The 20,377-nt window shown below is 42.5% G+C and overlaps 1 protein-coding gene across 1 annotated transcript in view; it reads right to left on the bottom strand.

Annotated features, from left to right (window-relative positions):
* LOC138299132 (uncharacterized) overlaps positions 1-20,377 on the bottom strand; it is a 228,506-nt gene that overhangs the window by 198,984 nt on the left and 9,145 nt on the right. Inside the window, exons 2-5 of the mRNA XM_069237178.1 lie at positions 17,892-18,028; positions 11,729-11,802; positions 10,038-10,148; positions 7,814-7,918 (exon numbers count right to left, since the gene is read on the bottom strand). Coding sequence (XP_069093279.1) covers positions 7,814-7,918; positions 10,038-10,148; positions 11,729-11,802; positions 17,892-18,028 — 427 coding nt within the window. The remainder of the gene's footprint in view (positions 1-7,813; positions 7,919-10,037; positions 10,149-11,728; positions 11,803-17,891; positions 18,029-20,377) is intronic.

The raw sequence follows: 20,377 nt of genomic DNA, 5'->3' as shown, positions 1-20,377 counted from the left end.
AACCTGGTCCGAGTCCAACAAGTCACCCCATCTTGGATTCCCCTAGGTGTCTAGTTTTAAAAAATGCACTGGTTTGCTAGGCTTCCCCAGGTGCCGGCTGAGCTAGAGGCCAAAATCCACAGCTAGGCACTTTGTAAAAAACAGCTCTGTTTTCTTTGTGAAAATGTGATGTGCCCACGTAGTGTTTTGGGACATTTCCTTTCGTGGGCGCTAGGCCTACCCACACAAGTAGGGACAATTTTTATCGGGAGACTTCGGGGAACGCTGGGTGGAAGGAAATTTGTGGCTCCTCTCAGATTCCACAACTTTCTGTCACCGAAATGAGAGGAAAGGGTGTTTTTTTGGCCACATTTTGAGGTTTGCAAAGGATTCTGGGTAACAGAACCTGGTCAGAGCCCCACAAGTCACCCCATCTTGGATTCCCCTAGGTGTCTAGTTTTTAAAAATGCACTGGTTTGCTAGGTTTCCCCAGGTGCCGGCTGAGCTAGAGGCCATATCCACAGCTAGGCACTTTGTTAAAAACAGCTCTGTTTTCTTTGTGAAAATGTGATGTGTCCACGTTGTGTTTTAAGGCATTCCCTTTCACGGGCGCTAGGCCTACCCAAACAAGTGAGGAACCATTTTTATCAGGAGACTTGGGGGAACGCTGGCTGGAAGGAAATTTGTGGCTCCTCTCAGATTCTAGAAGTTTCTGTCATCGAAATGAGAGGAAAACTTGTTTTTTTGGCCAAATTTTGAGGTTTGCAAAGCATTCTGGGTAACAGAACTTGGTCAGAGTACCACAAGTCACCCCATCTTGGATTCCCCTAGGTGTCTAGTTTTCAAAAATGCGCTGGTTTGCTAGGTTTCCCCAGGTGCCGGCTGAGCTAGAGGCCAAAATCCACAGCTAGGCACTTTGTAAAAAACAGCTCTGTTTTCTTTGTGAAAATGTGATGTGTCCACATTGTGTTTTGGGGCATTTCCTTTCGTGGGCGCTAGGCCTACCCAGACAAGTGAGGTACAATTTGTATCGGGAGACTTGTGGGAACGCTGGGTGGAAGAAATTTGTGGCTCCGCTCAGATTCCAGAACTTTCTGTCATCGAAATGAGAGGAAAACTTGTTTTTTTGGCCAAATTTTGAGGTTTGCAAAGGATTCTGGGTAACAGAACTTGGTCAGAGTACCACAAGTCACCCCATCTTGGATTCCCCTAGGTGTCTAGTTTTCAAAACTGCGCTGGTTTGCTAGGTTTCCCCAGGTGCCGGCTGAGCTAGAGACCAAATTCCACCGCGAGGCACCTTGTAAAAAATAGTTCTGTTTTCTTCGTGAAAATGTGATGTGTCCACATTGTATTTTGGGGCATTTCTTTTCGTGGGCGCTAGGGCTACCCACACAAGTGAGGTACCATTTTTATCGGAAGACTTGGGGGAACGCTGGATGGAAGGAAATTTGTGGCTGCTTTCAGATTCCAGAACTTTTTGTCACCGAAATGAGAGGAAAAAGTGTTTTATTTTTGGTTACATTTTGAGGTTTGCAAAGGATTCTGGGTAACAGAACCTGGTCAGAGCCCCACAAGTCCCCCCATCTTGCATTCCCCTAGGTGTCTAGTTTTTAAAAATGTACTGGTTTGCTAGGTTTCCCCAGGTGCCGGCTGAGCTAGAGGCCATATCCACAGCTAGGCACTTTGTTAAAAACAGCTCTGTTTTCTTTGTGAAAATGTGATGTGTGTACGTTTTGTTTTTGGGCATTTCCTTTTGCGGGCGCTAGGCCTACCCACACAAGTGAGGTACCATTTTTATCGGGAGACTTGGGGAAACGCTGGGTGGAAGGAAATTTGTGGCTCCTCTCAGATTCCAGAACTTTCTGTCACCGAAATGAGAGGAAAACTTGTTTTTTTGGCCAAATTTTGAGGTTTGCAAAGGATACTGGGTAACAGAACCTGGTCAGAGTCCCACAAGTCACCCCATCTTTGATTCCCCTAGGTGTCTAGTTTTCAGAAATGCGCTGGTTTGCTAGGTTTCCCCAGGTGCCTGCTGAGCTAGAGGCCATATCCACAGCTAGGCACTTTGTTAAAAACAGCTCTGTTTTCTTTGTGAAAATGTAATGTGTCCACGTTTTGTTTTGGGGCATTTCCTTTCGCGGGCGCTAGGCCTACCCACACAAGTGAGGTACAATTTGTATCGGGAGACTTGGGGGAACGCTGGGTGGAAGGAAATTTGTGGCTCCTCTCAGATTCCAGAACTTTCTGTCACCGAAATGAGAGGAAAAAGTGTTTTTTTGGCCAAATTTTGAGGTTTGCAAAGGATTCTGGGTAACAGAACCTGGTCAGAGTACCACATGTCACCCCATCTTGGATTCCCCTAGGTGTCTAGTTTTCAAAAATGCACTGGTTTGCTAGGTTTCCCCAGGTGCCGGCTGAGCTAGAGACCAAAATCCACAGGGAGGCACCTTGTAAAAAATAGTTCTGTTTTCTTTGTGAAAATGTGATGTGTCCACATTGTATTTTGGGGCATTTCTTTTTGTGGGCTCTAGGGCTACCCACACAAGTGAGGTACATTTTTATCGGGAGACTTGGGGGAACGCTGGATGGAAGGAAATTTGTGGCTGCTCTCAGATTCCAGTACTTTTTGTCACCGAAATGAGAGGGAAATGTGTTTTTGTTTTTGCCAAATTTTGAGGTTTGCAAAGGATTCTGGGTAACAGAACCTGGTCAGAGCCCCACAAGTCACCCCATCATTGATTCCCCTAAGTGTCTAGTTTTCAAAAATGCGCTGGTTTGCTAGGTTTCCCCAGGTGCCGGCTGAGCTAGAGGCCAAAATCCACAACTAGGCACTTTGTAAAAAACAGCTCTGTTTTCTTTGTGAAAATGTGATGTGTCCACGTTTTGTGTCGGGGCATTTCCTTTTGCGGGCGCTAGGCCTACCCACACAAGTGAGGTACCATTTTTATCGGGAGACTTGGGGAAACGCTGGGTGGAAGGAAATTTGTGGCTCCTCTCAGATTCCAGAACTTTCTGTCACTGAAATGAGAGGAAAACTAGTTTTTTTGGCCAAATTTTGAGGTTTGCAAAGGATTCTGGGTAACAGGACCTGGTCCGAGTCCAACAAGTCACCCCATCTTGGATTCCCCTAGGTGTCTAGTTTTAAAAAATGCACTGGTTTGCTAGGTTTCCCCAGGTGCCGGCTGAGCTTTAGGCCAAAATCCACAGCTAGGCACTTTGTAAAAAACAGCTCTGTTTTCTTTGTGAAAATGTGATGTGTCCACGTTGTGTTTTGGGGCATTTCCTTTCATGGGCGCTAGGACTACCCACACAAGTAAGGACAGTTTTTATCAGGAGACTTGGGGGAACGCTGGGTGGAAGGAAATTTGTGGCTCCTCTCAGATTCCACAACTTTCTGTCACCGAAATGAGAGGAAAGGGTGTTTTTTTGGCCACATTTTGAGGTTTGCAAAGGATTCTGGGTACCTGAACCTGATCAGAGTACCACATGTCACCCCATCTTGGATTCCCCTAGGTGTCTAGTTTTTAAAAATGCACTGGTTTGCTAGGTTTCCCCAGGTGCCGGCTGAGCTAGAGGCCATATCCACAGCTAGGCACTTTGTTAAAAACAGCTCTGTTTTCTTTGTGAAAATGTGATGTGTCCACGTTGTGTTTTGAGGCATTCCCTTTCGCGGGCGCTAGGCCTACCCAAACAAGTGAGGAACCATTTTTATCAGGAGACTTGGGGAAACGCTGGCTGGAAGGAAATTTGTGGTTCCTCTCAGATTCTAGAAGTTTCTGTCATCGAAATGAGAGGAAAACTAGTTTTTTTGGCCAAATTGTGAGGTTTGCAAAGGATTCTGGGTACCTGAACCTGGTCAGAGTACCACATGTCACCCCATCTTGGATTCCCCTAGCTGTCTAGTTTTCAAAACTGCGCTGGTTTGCTAGGTTTCCCCAGGTGCCGGCTGAGCTAGAGGCCAAAATCCACAGCTAGGCACTTTGTAAAAAACAGCTCTGTTTTCTTTGTGAAAATGTGATGTGTCCACATTGTGTTTTGGGGCATTTCCTTTTGTGGGCGCTAGGCCTACCCAGACAAGTGAGGTACAATTTGTATCGGGAGACTAGGGGGAACGCTGGGTGGAAGGAAATTTGTGGCTCCTCTCAGATTCCAGAACTTTCTGTCACCGAAATGAGCGGAAAAAGTGTTTTTTTGGCCAAATTTTAAAGGTTTGCAAAGGATTCTGGGTAACAGAACCTGGTCAGAGTACCACATGTCTCCCCATCTTGGATTCCCCTAGGTGTCTAGTATTCAAAAATGCACTGGTTTGCTAGGTTTCCCCAGGTGCCGGCTGAGCTAGAGACCAAAATCCACAGCGAGGCACCTTGTAAAAAATAGTTCTGTTTTCTTTGTGAAAATGTGATGTGTCCACCTTGTGTTTTGGGGCATTTCCTTTTGTGGGCGCTAGGCCTACCCACACAAGTGAGGTACAATTTTTATCGGGAGACTTGGGGGAACGCTGGGTGGAAGGAAATTTGTGGCTCCTCTCAGATTCCACAACTTTCTGTCACCGAAATGAGAGGAAAAGGTGTTTTTTTTACCACATTTTGAGGTTTGCAAAGAATTCTGGGTAACAGAACCTGGTCAGAGCCCCACAAGTCCCCCCATCTTAGATTCCCCTAGGTGTCTAGTTTTTAAAAATGTACTGGTTTGCTAGGTTTCCCCAGGTGCCGGCTGAGTTAGAGGCCATATCCACAGCTAGGCACTTTGTTAAAAACAGCTCTGTTTTGTTTGTGAAAATGTGATGTGTCCACGTTGTGTTTTGGGGCATTCCCTTTCGCGGGCGCTAGGCCTACCCAAACAAGTGAGGAACCATTTTTATCGGGAGACTTGGGGGAAAGCTGGGTGGAAGGAACTTTGTGGCTCCTCTCAGATTCCAGAACTTTCTGTCACCGAAATGAGAGGAAAAAGTGTTGTTTGGCCAAATTTTGAGGTTTGCAAAGGATTATGGGTAACAGAACCTGGTCAGAGCCCCACAAGTCACCCCATCTTGGATTCTCCTAGGTGTCTAGTTTTAAAAAATGCACAGGTTTGCTAGGTTTCCCTAGGTGCCGGCTGAGCTAGAGGCCCAAATCTACAGCTAGGCACTTTCCAAAAAACATGTCAGATTTTAATGTAAAAATGTGATGTGTCCATTTTGTGTTTCCTGTCGCGAGCAGTAGGCCTAACCATGCAAGTGAGGTACCATTTTTATCGGAAGACTTGGGGGAACACAGAATGGCAAAACAAGTGTTATTGCTCCTTGTCTTTCTCTGCATTTTTTCCTTCCAAATCTAAGACAGTGTGTAAAAAATACGTCTATTTGAGAAATTCCCTGTAATTCACATGGTAGTATGGGCACCCCGGAATTCAGACATGTGCAAATAACCACTGCTTCTCAACACCTTATCTTGTGCCCATTTTGGAAATACAAAGGTTTTCTTGATACCTATTTTTCACTTTTTATATTTCAGCAAATTAATTGCTGTATACCTGGTATAGAATGAAAACATATTGCAAGGTGCAGCTCATTTATTGCCTCTGGGTACTTAGGGTTCTTGATGAACCTACAAACACTATATATCCCCGCAACCAGAAGAGTCCAGCATACGTAACGGTATACTGCTTTCAAAAATCTGACATCGCAGGAAAAAGTTACAGAGTAAAACGTTGGGAAAAATGGCTGCTTTTTTACCTCAATTCCAAAATTCTTTTATTTCAGCTGTTATTTTCTATAGAAAACACTTGTAGGATCTACACGAATGATCCCTTGCTGAATTCAGAATGCTGTCTACGTTTCAGAAATGTTTAGCTTTCTGGGACCCAGCATAGGTTTCTCACCCCTTTCTGTCACTAACTGGAAGGAAGCTGAAAGCACAAAAAATAGTAAAAATGGGGTAAGTCCCAGGAAAATGTCAAAATTGTGTTGAAAAATAGGGTTTTCTCATACAACTCTGCCTGTTCCTGAATTCCTGAAAGCTGGGAAGATGGTGATTTTACCACTGCAACCCCTTTGTTGATGCCATTTTAAGGGAAAAAAACACAAGCCTTCTTCTGCAGCCCTTTTTCCCCATTTTTTTTTTAAAAAACGAAATTTTCGCTGTATTTTTGCTAATTTCTTGGTCTCATTCAGGGCAACTCACAAAGTCGGGGTACCTCAAGAATCCCTAGGAGCTTGGAAAAAAGGGATGCAAATTTGGCGTAGGTAGCTTATGTGGAGAAACAGTTATGAGGGCCTAAGCGTGAACTACCCCAAATAGACAAAAAAAGGCTTGGCACCTGAGGGGGAAAAGGCCTGGCAGCGAAGGTACCCCAAATAGCCAAAAAAAGGCTTGCCACCTGAGGGGGAAAAGGCCTGGCAGCGAAGGGGTTAACAAACGAAACGATAATAAACATAGTTTATCATCGTTTTGTTTGTTAAAGGATTTGCAAAGGCGGGGGGACGATGTTCCTCCACCTGAACGGAGGAGCCGTGCCTGCTCCCTAGTAATGTCGGATGACTTCAGCAGATGGGGTAAAGTTGAAGACCTCCACAACTTCTTACTCTTCTTCTTTTCGTGGGACTTACCGGAGTGGGACGACTTTGTCTGCAACGAAGATTGACGGCTCCGCGATCGATCCTGGGACCTTCCTCTCAACCATGATTGAGACCATTGTCGCATCACACAACAAGCGTCAAGGAGCATGAGGGATCGCTCCCTCAAGCCATTGGGGTGCATGGCAGGTCGTGGTCGCACTCAAGATACCAGAGGCAGACGAATTGCGGGTCCATCACTGAAATGTGCTGGTGACAGGGGCCAATGGGCTTACAACCAGCCTTCCTTGTAGGCATGCCTGCCACACCAGTCTCAAGGAACTTTGACAAAATGTAAAAAAAACTTGGTCAAAATGTGACTGACAGGGATGCTCTCTCCGGATCTGCGCTGACTGGCACGGAAAGAAAAAAAACAATGTCAACGCGCTGGGGTGGCACCTACATAGGCACTGTGCAAGCCAGTTCCAGCATGGACGATGCCTACGACTCCAATGAATTGCCAAACGGCACCACCTACCAGCACATAGGGGTACTGCTCTTGAAACATTTTCCAGATCCAGTCTAACACTTGGGATAATTCTACGGTATGGAATCTGCTGCTAGAAGTCTCTATCAGATTTGTAAAATAATAAATACCTGTGCACACACAAAGTTCTGCTCCGCTATGAATATCAGGGGTGCAGAATACCACGTCTGCATTGTTTTGATTCCACATCACACGTCAATAATCCACCACCAGACACTTCCTCTCTCTTTATTTCACTCTTTCAGTTTCTTTTCCCACCCTGCTTCCTCCCTTTATCATTGTTTGTCTACGCATCTCTTCCTCCTTCCTCTCCCCTTGAGTGTGTTTTCTCTCTCTTGCTCTGGATGAAACTCTGATGAGTAAAAATAAGTGCTGGTCCCCAAAAATAAATGTTGGTGAGCCCTCACCTGCAACCACCATCTCAAAATAAGCACTGCGCTTTCAAAATTTAAACAGATCCACCCGACATGAGGGAAGAGGCATGTATTTACTCTGACCTCAATGGAGTAAAAAAAAACAGATTTTTGGGGAAAATCATTTTTATGGTAATGTCATAGAAAGTAAAATTGCCTAGGCCAGTGGCAGTTAGTTCAGTATGGATGCCCACTCACATTTGTCTTTTGAGCAACTGTGTGGCTGCATTCTGACTGTAAGAGAGATCTAAGTTTAACACCCATAATCTCAATTCCTAAACCAAATATATTGAAAAAAAGTAAACTCACTAATAGGATTGAGGAATATATGTATTTTCTTACCGTAATTGAAGTTGCTCCGCCTTTCTACCATGAAGTCCAGGTTCTTGCACTGCGCGTGGGTTTTGAAAGCCTTCCGGTCAGCATTGTTCCCAATATGAGATCGACCTGGAGAGAAAGGCAAAGATCATATGGAGGGCCACTATTGATCATATAGAGGGCCACTATTGATCATTTGTAAACTGGACTATGGCAATGCTCTACTGAAATCCCTGTTGGCTTCACATCAAGAAAAGGTCTATATTTAAAATTTGCTATTTGACCAACATAGCTCTTATGGGTAATGGCCTCACTTAGTTCAGAAACTCAACTTTATTGTCCTGCCAGGGATTTACGTTCTAATTGACAGTTCCCAGTATTCGTTTGACGAGAAGTGGCACCCTTCTACTGGAACAAGCTGCCACTTCATGTTTGTTCTTGTTCTGACTTCACTAGGTTCAAGAAAATGCTTACGACTTAAAAAACATGTATATATTCAACAGGAATGTTAAAATCTAGATCAAAAAGAGAATTGATTCAGTGTGAGAAAAAAATTGGTCTTAGGTGAGCCCAAATTAGTCCTTTGAGTGCATGATTGACGTATCCATCTGTATCCTTTACCCGCAAGAGTATTTTAGCGGTGCGGTTCAGCTAAAGTGCCACCTCCCGGTAGGTAAGATGCCTCCAATTCATGCTCATGGAGGACCAATGGAGATCAGCCATGGTCTGAGGCTTGGTCTGTAGGCAAGACAATGGACAATCTATGCAGGGTGGATAGTATCTCTTAGAGGAAATACATATCTGTTGCCCCAGTTGTTTTACACTGGAAACTTCAGATTGGTATCAGAGACCCAGTGAGGTTTGGTACCTTGGTATCCAAGGCACTTCTCGTGGGTGATGAAAATCCAGCCTAAGGGATCATCTACTGAACCTGCACTAACATCTCTCACTCTACAGTGTCTGGAAATACAGATGTCCTACTGCTGCCCTGCTGTGTACTCATGGTGACCACAACTGTACAAAACATTTAGTTGCACTCGTGCACCCTATCAATAGAGGCTGGACGTGGACACCTTGTTTGCTGCCTGGACTTACTACATCCTCCTCGTTTTCACCTCTGTGCTGTCCATAGGTTTAATGCAGACAACAAACATATACATCCTATATGCGCTCATCTTTTGTTTTGATGCTTCCTACTCTCACGTGCCTCATGACTGTGCATACTACGCCGCCTCTAAAGATTACGCAAGTCTCCTATTCTCTCACTAAGCAATTTCTCTAAAGTACTCTGCCATTCTTCAGGGTCCAGGAGTGTGATATCAAAACTAGAAATAAATAAACACACAAATGAACACGATGTTTCATATTGTATTAGGGGCACTGGCTTGTGTTAAACTCAGGAAGAACATTACTAGGGTAGATTGACATAAAATGAAAAGTAATGAGAAAGGAACCAGAAACACCAAAACAAATACTGACCAGGATTCAACAGTAACTAGCCCACCAATAACAGTTCAAACAAGACATTCTGAAGCCAACATTGTCTAATTGCAATGCCTCACTCATCATAGCTTCTATCAGAACCAATGTGTCTATTGAGGCACTTTGCCTAGCAGGAGCTTTTCCCCATTTTCTGAAATAAAAAAGGATGAGATTTTGGAAGGAGTGGAGACACCACACGTTTGTAGCAGGGAGGTGTACGGTGCAGACAAGCATCACAAGGGGTGAGAGTGGGAATGTTATGCCTGGGTGATGGGAAAGTAGGGTAGTGTGCAGAAGTTTAAAAATATAGAAAGGCAGGAGGTTAGGGACAGACCACCCCTCTGTTGTGGTAAAAAGAATGTGTTTAAATAAACATTGCATCAGTACATAACAGATGGTGGAAAAAAGTGCAATTATTGAGGAATTAATCCACTATTAGTTGGTTTCCATAAATTCCCTTTTACATTATGAAACTGACTTACGCTGTAATTCAGTTTATCATTTCAGTTTTTAATTTACAGTTTCTAGTTGTGATGTTGGCGTGGTACTTTCAGCCGCCCTTCTGTTACTGTATTACTTTATATCTAGTCTCAAGGCGCTTTATCCATATGGTTTTGAGAGTCATGTCATGTGACTCATCACTTATCGCGCATCAACACACAAAGGCAGGGCTGGAGATCAGGTTGGGGCTGTGTTCATGCAACCTCAACATATAAACAAAACAACAAGGTGGAGGCCGTAGACTTGCACTGCGTTGCATACTTACAAAGCATGTAGTCGCCAATGTTATGCAGCGTGTCAGTGAGGTTGTTTACAGTCCACATGATGCAATCGTCAGACATCTTGTGTAATTGTGAGGACATGTGGTGCACGTGATCTGAAAGGTGAACAAACAAGGTGAACATGGCAGGTCTCTGACGCGATGAAACAAGTCCAGTCTGTCACACATACAGCCAATGCTACCACAGGATGTTTAAGTTTGCAGAAGTTGGTTTAACTCATGGAATAACAGTGTAACAATCCATGCACAGGCAAGAGAGGCAGCGCTGGTTGACTAGTCATTTGTTGGTTTAGGAGAATGGCTAAGCACATAACTGAATGAGCATTCTGGATCACAAGGGTAAGAGCCCGCCTTAGAACTCTGGTGGAGAGAAAGAACGAGCAATCAGTGAAAACGGAATGAAAGAGGGGATTTTTTAATAGAATAATATGTCCCTCGAGCATCATACAAAGTGTCTGGTGGAGGAGAAGTGCATTATGGGAAGACCACCTTAGTTAGGACAGGAATGAGAGCGCAGAGAAGGCGGGGACAAGAAAGGGTGGGAGATAGAAATGAAGTATAATGGAAGAGCTTGTGAGAGGTAGCCTGGAGAGAGACAGACTCAAAGAGTTAGAGACAGAGAGCGAGAACGAGAGAGAGAGAATATGTCTTCGCGCGCGTGCGCACAAGCGCATGAATGCATCTATGAATGCATTCCTTCCTCCTTTCTGCGTTTGGAAGCCCGTCAGTGGGCTCAGAAATATGTCTTGGCATTTCGAGATCTTTTTTGTCACCTCAGAATTCCATTTAAGATTAGGGCTTCAGGGAGGCTTGGCAGCATGGGCGCCGCCTTCTGGACCCCTGGGTTGCTCTTTGAACCCCTGCCACTACCTTTGCGACCCCTGACGTCAGAGGTGGCAAGATTAGTGCCAAGAACACTGATGGAGGTCGCAGGCTCCAGACTCCTTTTCTCCTCATTTTTATTACATTAATAGTAATTAATAATATATCATTCACTATTATGTAATAAAAAGTGAAACAGCAGGAACCTCCACTGGCATCTTAAGTAAGTGAATTAAAATACTTTGAGTATATGTTATATGCGTGAGTGTGGGTGAGAGAGAGTTCGGTGTGTATGTGTCGGCATGCATGTTAGAATATGGAATACAGCATGTGTATGAAGGTGAGTGAGTGAGAATGTATAGGTGGGTCACAGTAAGAGTGACCTTGAGAGTGAGTGAGTTAGGGTAAGAGTGAGTACAATTATTGGGATGTCATGATGGTAAAGGTCATGTGACGTCACTTCCTTAGACATCATTAAGGTCAAAGGGTGCATGATGCCACTTCCGCTATCAATGGCATTTTGGTGAATTAACTCCCATGCATGACAGTCTGTAGGAGAACCAGGAGCCTGAAATTCAGTCAAACTAACCCAGACCCTAATAACCTTACACTGACGCGGCGGCTCTTCGGATTTTTCTTTATCCTCGGTCAGATTTTGTCTTGGGCAGCAAGGCACCCATAAGCAATGCACAATGCTTTTTACACATTAAAATTTGGATTAGCCTTAATATCCTTAAATTTCTCATTCTGCAGTTCGTCCTCTGCGTTTATAATTTCATGTTGCAACAGAAAACGTAAACTGAGTTGCTTAAAATAGTCACAAACATTGCAGTGGAATAAAGTTACGGATATACCTTTTATCGTAACACAGCCATCCTCCTCCAAAATTGTTAAGTTAGAGTTGGTAAGAATCACAAGTCCTCCATGCCTGAAAAAGAATCAAGACCCCAGTATGATAAATCATGTTCATTGATGCCTTTCCAACTATCTCTTCTAAAGATAGTGTTCATTAGGTGTGGGCAAAGAATTCCGCTCCGCCGGCAGAGTTCGTGGAGTTTTCCCCACTCCGCGCAGAGTGTTTAGAAACACTCTGTAAAGTGACGCGGAGTGGCGTTTTTTCTCTTGCTCGTGCTTGCCAACGTTAAGTTGGCGAGCGTGAGAAAAGTTGGCGAATGAGATTTCTGAACACGAGAGGTGTAGGCCGCAACCGCTTGTGATGAGAAAGCTGGCACTCACGTTGAGGAAGATGCCGCTCAAGTAGAAAATCTACTCGAGCAGCAGAAAGAAGTTAGCGCACTCTGGTGCTCACCGTGATGCTGTTCATGCTGATTTTAAAGCACAGGAGAAACTCTTGGCACTGAAAATCAGGGCGAACAGCGCAATCTACCCAAACTCCGCCGCTCACGGATCTCCACGTAGCGCAGCAGAGTTTTTCTGCACTTTGCAGAGTTCCGCGTAGCAGAACTGCGCAAACTCCACCCAGGCCTAGTGTTCATATCATTAATACAACTTCCTTCAGCACAAAAGAAAGAACGCATTAAGTGCAAATACTTTGCCACGCGGAAAATCTGTACCCCTAGTTTTACACTTGATCACAAAGTTGTTTCTGTCAAAAGTGGACATCTTTCCAAGGTCTCAGCACTTCCGTCTCTTTGAAATAAATAAATTTGTAAAACACACAAAATCTATTATACTATCTGTGGATGTTTTTTCCACCCTCTGCAAAATAAATTGAAAAAAACTTTACAAAAACACTTATTCATGACACAGTATATTGGGTGAGATATCCGTATAGATCTATATGTGTTTTTACTCACCAACATTGTTGTTTTTTCATGAATCAATCTGTATTTTTTATAGAATTAATTTTATATTGTATATTTAAAAAAATGCATTTAATTTGCAGTCCTTTGAAGGTGAAATTAACAATTTGGTAAACTAAGCTACCAACTTCTGTCTAGTGATTTAATCGAAGCTCCTCTTACTGTAAAACTAAGAGAAATCAGTACACAAGAACTAACACCATCCATTTCACTCTCCACCCACAATAGAGACACACGCTTGTGATTACAATCTTCCTTCAAAATAACATATTACCCAACTTCCTTTTGACCGAGGTTGATCAGACCATTTTTTTCGATCCCTTCCTCACTATTCAAATAAAAACTCAGAAAAAAGGCTAACCAAAACGTGGAAAAGCCCACGTATTACGTTCTGATTCAGCAACTTTCCGAAGATCTCAGTGCTGATGCTCTCGTTATCGATATTCTAAACCAGTGGTTCCCAACCTTTTGACTTCTGTGGACCCCCATTTTATCATTACTGGAACCTGGGGACCCCCACTGAATCGTTATTGGAATCCGGGGACCCCCCATTAAGTTATTACTGAAAGCTGGAGACCTAATCTATTAATATTATTTAATTTTCTAAGCAGTCGCGGACCCCCTGAGGAGTCGTCGCGGACCCCCAGGGGTCCCCGGACCACAGTTTGGGAACCACTGTTCTAAACAATACCAACCTAGTCGCCAACGACTTCAATGAATCAACTCAAACCATACTTCACAAATTTGATCCTCTAACACTAAAACCAAAAAGAGAGAAACTATGTGTGCGTTGGTATCCTAGACAACTCAACATCAGTAAAAGGATCGCAAGGAAACTGGAAAGGTCTGGAGAGAAATAAAAATAGAGCTACTCAAAGACCTTAAAGACCTGAGGAAATAACAAAGAGCTTTCATTCTTAATACTCAAACAAATTGCTTCAAAAACAAGATTAAAGATGTCCTCTACTGTTCTAAGACCCTTTTCCAAACCATAAAACATCCTGTGCATCAAACATTAATTGGGGAGCTGGATGTGGCCTTCTTATTGACTGTGGATTGGGTGTTGGGTTCCATCCATGTTCTGTCAATGTTGCTCTGCCTTTTGTTGTTTTCCTTCTAAGTGCAGTGGGTGGCTGGATAGCAGACAGGGACAAACATCCAACTTTCCACCGGCACTCACAACACCCCCATCACGAGATCTACTGCCTCCCAATCCACAAATGAGCACTGTTGAAACTCCTCACACACATACAAAGCCTTACACAACATTGGCCTCATGTACCTCAACAGCTGCATAAACTTCCACAAATCTAGCAGACTCTTCTTCTCAGCTTGGACAAATACTAGCACTATCTGCATACTCAGAACCAAATCCTTTGGTCGGGCCTTTTTCTACCTCACTCCTAAAGCCCGGAACCTCCTGCCTCTGGATCCTGGATATCAGAGCCTCCTCCTCAGTTATTGAATTCTGTAAGAACCTGAAGACCTGGTTCTTCATCTAGCCTCGACCCTGGCTCAGCCTATAGAGCTCCTTCTCCTCTGCCAGAATACCCTGTCTAGTGAGTTGTGAACTATACAAATAAACACAACATAACATAATATCGTGCAAATCGTTGGTGTGGGAATACACCAAGGGAGCGGCATGTTTGGAAAGTGACTTTCTTTAACATGGCCAATCCGTTATGGTCTCTCTCCCGTTCTATGGAGTTTGCCCAGTCTATTATTGCCATCCTGTACTTCAGAAGTATATTGTTGTATTTCCAGTGCAGATGTATGCACATAATCCAATAATTATATTTATCATGTGTGTCACAGATATCTGTTGAGGTCTGGACGATATGTAGGTCTCTCTAGTGTTATTCTTGATTGCCCAAGGAAAGGGCGACTCCTCACAGTAGCCACGGTATCACCATGTACTTAATATACATGTGAACATTGTCATGTCATCTTAAGAGTGTACCAGCGAGGCAGAATAACATGCAAAGGGTAGAAAAAACCTTCTTTGCAACATTGATAGTTCTTGATTGTTGATGAGTAGTACAGGAGTTGATAAACACAGTTCCAACACTACTGTGAGGAAGTGTTGGAAATAACCCAGTTTATAGTTTTCTAGGGGAGAAAATCCAAAAAGGAAGACTGCTGCAGAAACAGGCAACCAAAACAGAGGTAAAAAGCATCTGAAAGGGTGAGGAACCTGCCAAAAATCATCCTTTGCTGACCAAGTCTTCCTTAACGTATGTATTATAAAGGAAAAGACATCACAAAAAGGCTGGAAACATCTTGGACTTGAAATGTCTGAAAAACAAACATATGAAAGGCGACCATCTTGGATGAGAATGGATTTAAGGCTAGTCATGTCTAGTTCTTCCAGACTATGGTGTTTCTTAGAAAGGGAAGACGTAAGAAAAAGAACCTTATATTCAACATCCCTCCTTTCCTAAATGCATCTACAAAAAAATAATGAAAATCATTGCACAGCATTCCCCTTCATTTTACAGTGCCTATCCCATCCTCGCCACTAAATATATGTGTGCATGACATTTCGCCTCTCCTGTTCAATGTGCCACCTCACTGGTTAAAGGCATCTTTCATCATCTCTCAAAATTGAAAAGGCTACTCTCCTGATGAAAAAACCCAATATCAGTTTCAAAAAACTTTGGAATGCTAGACTAGTACTGAAGCTGCAACTCCCAAGCAGGTTCGTCGAAAAAGCAGCTCCTTTCCCATATTTCTATCAACACTCTTAATTTTCTTTCAGTCTGCATTCCACTCCAAATATAGCACAGAGCCTACCATAATACAGGTATTAGACGGTTCTCTGGAAATCCTGCATGAAGTAGATGAAGTAAATGCCTGCCTGTTGGTTCTTCTGTTCCACTCAGCATTCTTTGGCATGCTCTATATCACCTGTCACTTTTTTGCATCCTTTCTTGAAGAATTTGCATCATCAAATGGTTTTGAACAGGTTTGAATAATTTCTTACCACAAGGTTTCATTTTGCGAAATTAGACTTCTTTAGATCATCTATGCTCCCTGAAAAATGTGATATTCTACAATGCTTCACCCTCTTACATACCTTTTCAATAGTTACATGAAACCTCAAATCACAATATTACAAGACAAAAACTTCTCATACATGAATATGCTGATGGAATTTACCTAAACATAGGAATGCCAAACCAATCAAGCCTAGTGAATCAGAAATCCATTGAGGAAAAACTAACCAACTGGATAATCTCTCTCTTTCTGAAAATAAACCAAACTGAAGCAGAATTCTTACTCCTCTCTTCCAATGAGCAGCCACGACCAAAAGAACAATGGCTCAAAAATCTACACTCTCTAGGTATTTTGCCTCTATTGGACATACATGCCAAGTCCCTTCGCTTTATCATTGATCAAAATCACAGTCTACCACCAAAATGGTTTATATTCCTACTACCGCCAACCTAGTAAAACCTACCTCCTTTCCACACTGTCTTTTCAGGAAACTTAAATCATGCATCTCTCACTCCAAAGTCACGTCAGCAATACAAGCCATTGTTCTTATCCATCTTGATGCAAGAAATGCAATACTGGCAAGCTATTACCAAGCTATGGGTGCAATTTGAAATGTCATTTGCAATGCTGCCACACAAAAAAATCCAACTATAATAATTCTATCTTGAAGCATCTACAATAGCTGCCTCTGGTGGCACAAACCGATTTCAAGATAGCTTGTATAAGGATACAGCACAGAGCAATTCACGCAGGCCTACCATCCAATCGGAAAGATAAGCCACAACTCGCAGGAGGTCGAAGGAACACATGAAACTAGCTAATTCTGAAAATCTCTAAAATTAGAAGAGGAAAAACAGCTAAACATGCTTTTACGTGCCTAATCCCTAAAATAAGGGACTCCATTCCAAAACAAATTAGCCTGAATCATGATCTCCTGGCCATCAGAAATTATCTTAAAGTTGTTTAATTTGGAACATATCTACCGGTTTTACTCTCTGTCCATTGTTCGTTCCTCTCTTATTTGTACTCTCCTACAGGTGGTTGCTGTTACATGTATTGTCTGGAACCTTACTACGTCCCTCATGGTTACGTCCATATTAAAGAAATGCTGCAAGTAAAAAAACTAAATCAAAATAACTAAATTTCTAAGCCCCCGTCACCTCTTATGCTTTAATAAGGAGCTGAAACCTCCCTCTTCCTCTCCCAGTGTCCAGTACTATACCATCCTGTCCAGTACTATACCATCCCCAATGTTGTCATTATATCCACTTCCTGATAAAGAACATCTTACCGCAATTACAGCTTTTCCTCCAATGTGTGGCTATGTCAGTTGGTACATTTCCACAATCCAACGTGGTTGATCCCTACATAGGTAATTTGCTACGTAAAAATGCTTCCCTACTCAAAAACATATCCAATGGCCAGCATAGACTTTGCTGTGTTTATAGTTTATTACCCGGAAGGTATAATCTTGTATTAGCGGTCTAACGAGAACCTTCAAAAACAGAAATATGTCTCATAATAATTGTAATCTTTCTGGAAGCATTCTGCTTCGTTGGACTGTTCTCCATTTTCACTTTTGATGTACTTCCTGTCCTTTTCTTACGTCACTTCCTATTGCATGAAGTAATAGTAGCTTCAGTATGGGAGACAGCATATGCAGGTATAATATACACAACAAATGTTTAATAAGGTTGATCTAAACAATTGCCTTTTGTCTCTTGATTCTATCTTCATATCTATCATAGAGGCTTAAGCATCCTATTGGATTAATTTTAAGACTGTTTTAATATTCACCATAAATTTTAGGAGTACTCCTGGGATGATATGGTCATTGCAGATTCCCAAGAGTAAATGTGGAATTGTGCAGAAATTCCAAACAACACATTTCTGAACGAGTTTTCTTGTGCATCAGTGTAGCAGCTGTGCATTTAGACACATGTAAATATATGTACCTATTTTCTCTGCTGGAAATGTCTGGAGATGTCTTACTAGGGCACCTACACCTCTTTTGGGGTGTTTCATCACCATTTTTTCACTGGATTCAGATAATGCTTACCTTTCACTTGATTAAACTTCTGACTACATCCTAAGCGGGAATGTGCCTTGTAAATTGTTTTGAATACCCACAAAGTTATCCTGGAAATCCCACAACCCTCCCATTGAGGCCAATTTGCTCACACGCATTATTACTCACAATCCGACCGCGTGTTTCATTTCCGTGGTGTCATTGACTGTGGCTATCTCCATCCAGCTAAATACTGCTTGCTTGTCTTCTTTCTGTCGATCCTCTTTCTGGTAAGCACTTGAGATCAGGTGCCATCTTCCTTGGATCTGGAGAAGAGATTTGAAACATAATGGATTCAGCAGATCATTTAAAAGCCCCGTGAAAATGTAAGCAGTGTCATCACTAATTAAACACAGCGCATGAAGCCAAAGAAACCCTTCCTTCCCTCTGAAGATTATTGTGGCAGAAGCATATGGTAAGCAAGGGATACGATTATCTTTGAAACTCCTCATGTGCAAACCACTGTGAGAATTATTGACTGCTCCACCTACTTAGTCTCAAACAGCTGTTAATCAGGCATCTCCTCTGTTGCTGTGCCATTCTAAAGCGATATATGGGTGGAATGGTTGAAGATGCAGCCTACAGATACTGAAAGGATTCGTTACCGTCAATTGGCTTTTGTGTGTGCGGGACACAACAGTTTGATCGACTCTGTAAGCACCTAAAAGGAGACTTTGATCGTTGAGGAAATGTAGAGTTGCAATGTTAAGAGTTTTTCTTGTGAACAGAAACAGCGGCTCCTCACAGTACTAGAAACTATAGTAAATTTGCAAGAGTTTCTAGCAAGATACACATTTAGTCCGAGTGGTAAGTAATATTTTGAGGGATCAGTTAATGGTGCACACATCTAATCACCGGAAAAAATGTGGCATGTTATATTTCAAATAATTGGCAAGTGATGTAAAGTGACATTAGTGGATTTTGTTATCCACTGTTATGTGACATTACACTATTATCACATGACTGACTGATCAGAAAATTCAAAAAAATCACATGGTTTCCCTGGAACCAGGTGTCCTGGCAGTAAAGACTTTACAAATACTAGTACTTAAAGCTGTGAGAACTAGCAAGTTTTGATGAGTTTCAAGAAAATAGTCAGAAAGGGACCAGATTTTGGGGTAAAGGTAATGGATTCCAAGCTTTGGTAATAGTATAAAAAATAATTAACTGTTCACTCTAACATGCTAAATTTTAGGTACACAAAGAGGATGTGCGGATTTGGAGAGCTGATATTTGACAGTCTGTTTACAAATCTACAGGGATTTTTTAAGATAGAGTTGTGCATTATGATGGGTGGCCATAATCAAGAAGGAAAGAGATTTGAATTGACAGTGCTCTTGATGGGTAGTTAAAAGATGCCCTGGGGCTGGATAGAGATGCTGGCCTGTCTACTCAAACCAAGGATCAAACAAGCTGCAGGATTCTTGAGGATATGGAGTTGAGTCAAGCAAGATTGACGAAAACCTAGAATGAGTGAGCTACAATAATCCAGTTGTTCAAAAATGAGAGCCTGGAATCTCTAACAAGGGATTACCACCTTTAGGGTGTGAGCTTCAAAGCAAGTTAGACATGTAAATGTGGGTGGGCACAGATGAGCAGCAAAGGTTAATAACCTGATATAGAGACATCCTAGCAGATAGCACCAATAGTGATTACTAAATCAGAGGAGAAAGTGTAAATATGTATACATTCTTAGGAGCTTAAATAGAACGTTGAGGGTTGACTTGTACCCTATGTCCAATATAATTTTTTTGACACAACAGTTTGCTGGTGTGAGCGGGTTGAAGGTGTGTTATACACATACCCCCAGATTACACTGGACTCCTTAGTAGGAATTCATACACTCTTTGTAATGCCATGTAAGGCATATTATTTTCGAAAAATGTTTTTTTACTTTACATCCTGCATTGCCAGTGTTCCAAAGGGTGCTGAGTAAAAGAGGTGGGAGTGTATGGAACATATAGAACAAGAGACTGGAACTAAACTTGGAGAATGTCATATATCTGGGGCGCAGACTGGCATGGAATTTCACAAATGGAAAACATGGTGACAACAGTTGTACTATTGGAGCCATTGCCAAACAAAGGCCGACAATGGCTGTTTTTTGGACTTATGCAATATATTCGAACTTTGTACGCAACACCAAGACAAGGAAATGTCTGACGTAGGGGAAGTGCAAGCATGACAAACATTGGCAAAGTCAATAGGTCTATTATAGCATTTAAAACAATTAGGAATAGAATATAAAGGTCTGAAATGAAACCCAATAAGGAAAGAAGAAAGAAAGAGAAACAAAACTAGAAAAATGCATTAAGAACATTAACTCAAACAATCTGCGGTGTAGGGATTAGGTAAGGTACATTGCATGGTATATCCCCTGTAAGGGAGTGTACAAACCCTCCTCTTAACGTGCCTGTATGGACGCAGTAGTGTGACCAGGGCCGATGCAAGGATGGTTGCCTCAAAGTATCACTGCTTTCTCAGAGGAAATCTTTCCCCAGTACAGCTTTCCATTGCCTGTCACAGTAAAAACTTGCATCATACCACAGTAAGTAACAACTCCCAATACCTACCCCGCAGTAACGTCCCAACAATACCTCTTCCGGGAACACCTC

The sequence above is a fragment of the Pleurodeles waltl genome, chromosome 6, assembly GCF_031143425.1.
Source record: "Pleurodeles waltl isolate 20211129_DDA chromosome 6, aPleWal1.hap1.20221129, whole genome shotgun sequence".
Lineage (NCBI taxonomy): Eukaryota > Metazoa > Chordata > Amphibia > Caudata > Salamandridae > Pleurodeles > Pleurodeles waltl.
Note: the sequence above shows the minus strand (reverse complement) of the source record. Positions and strands in the feature narration are given on the sequence as shown.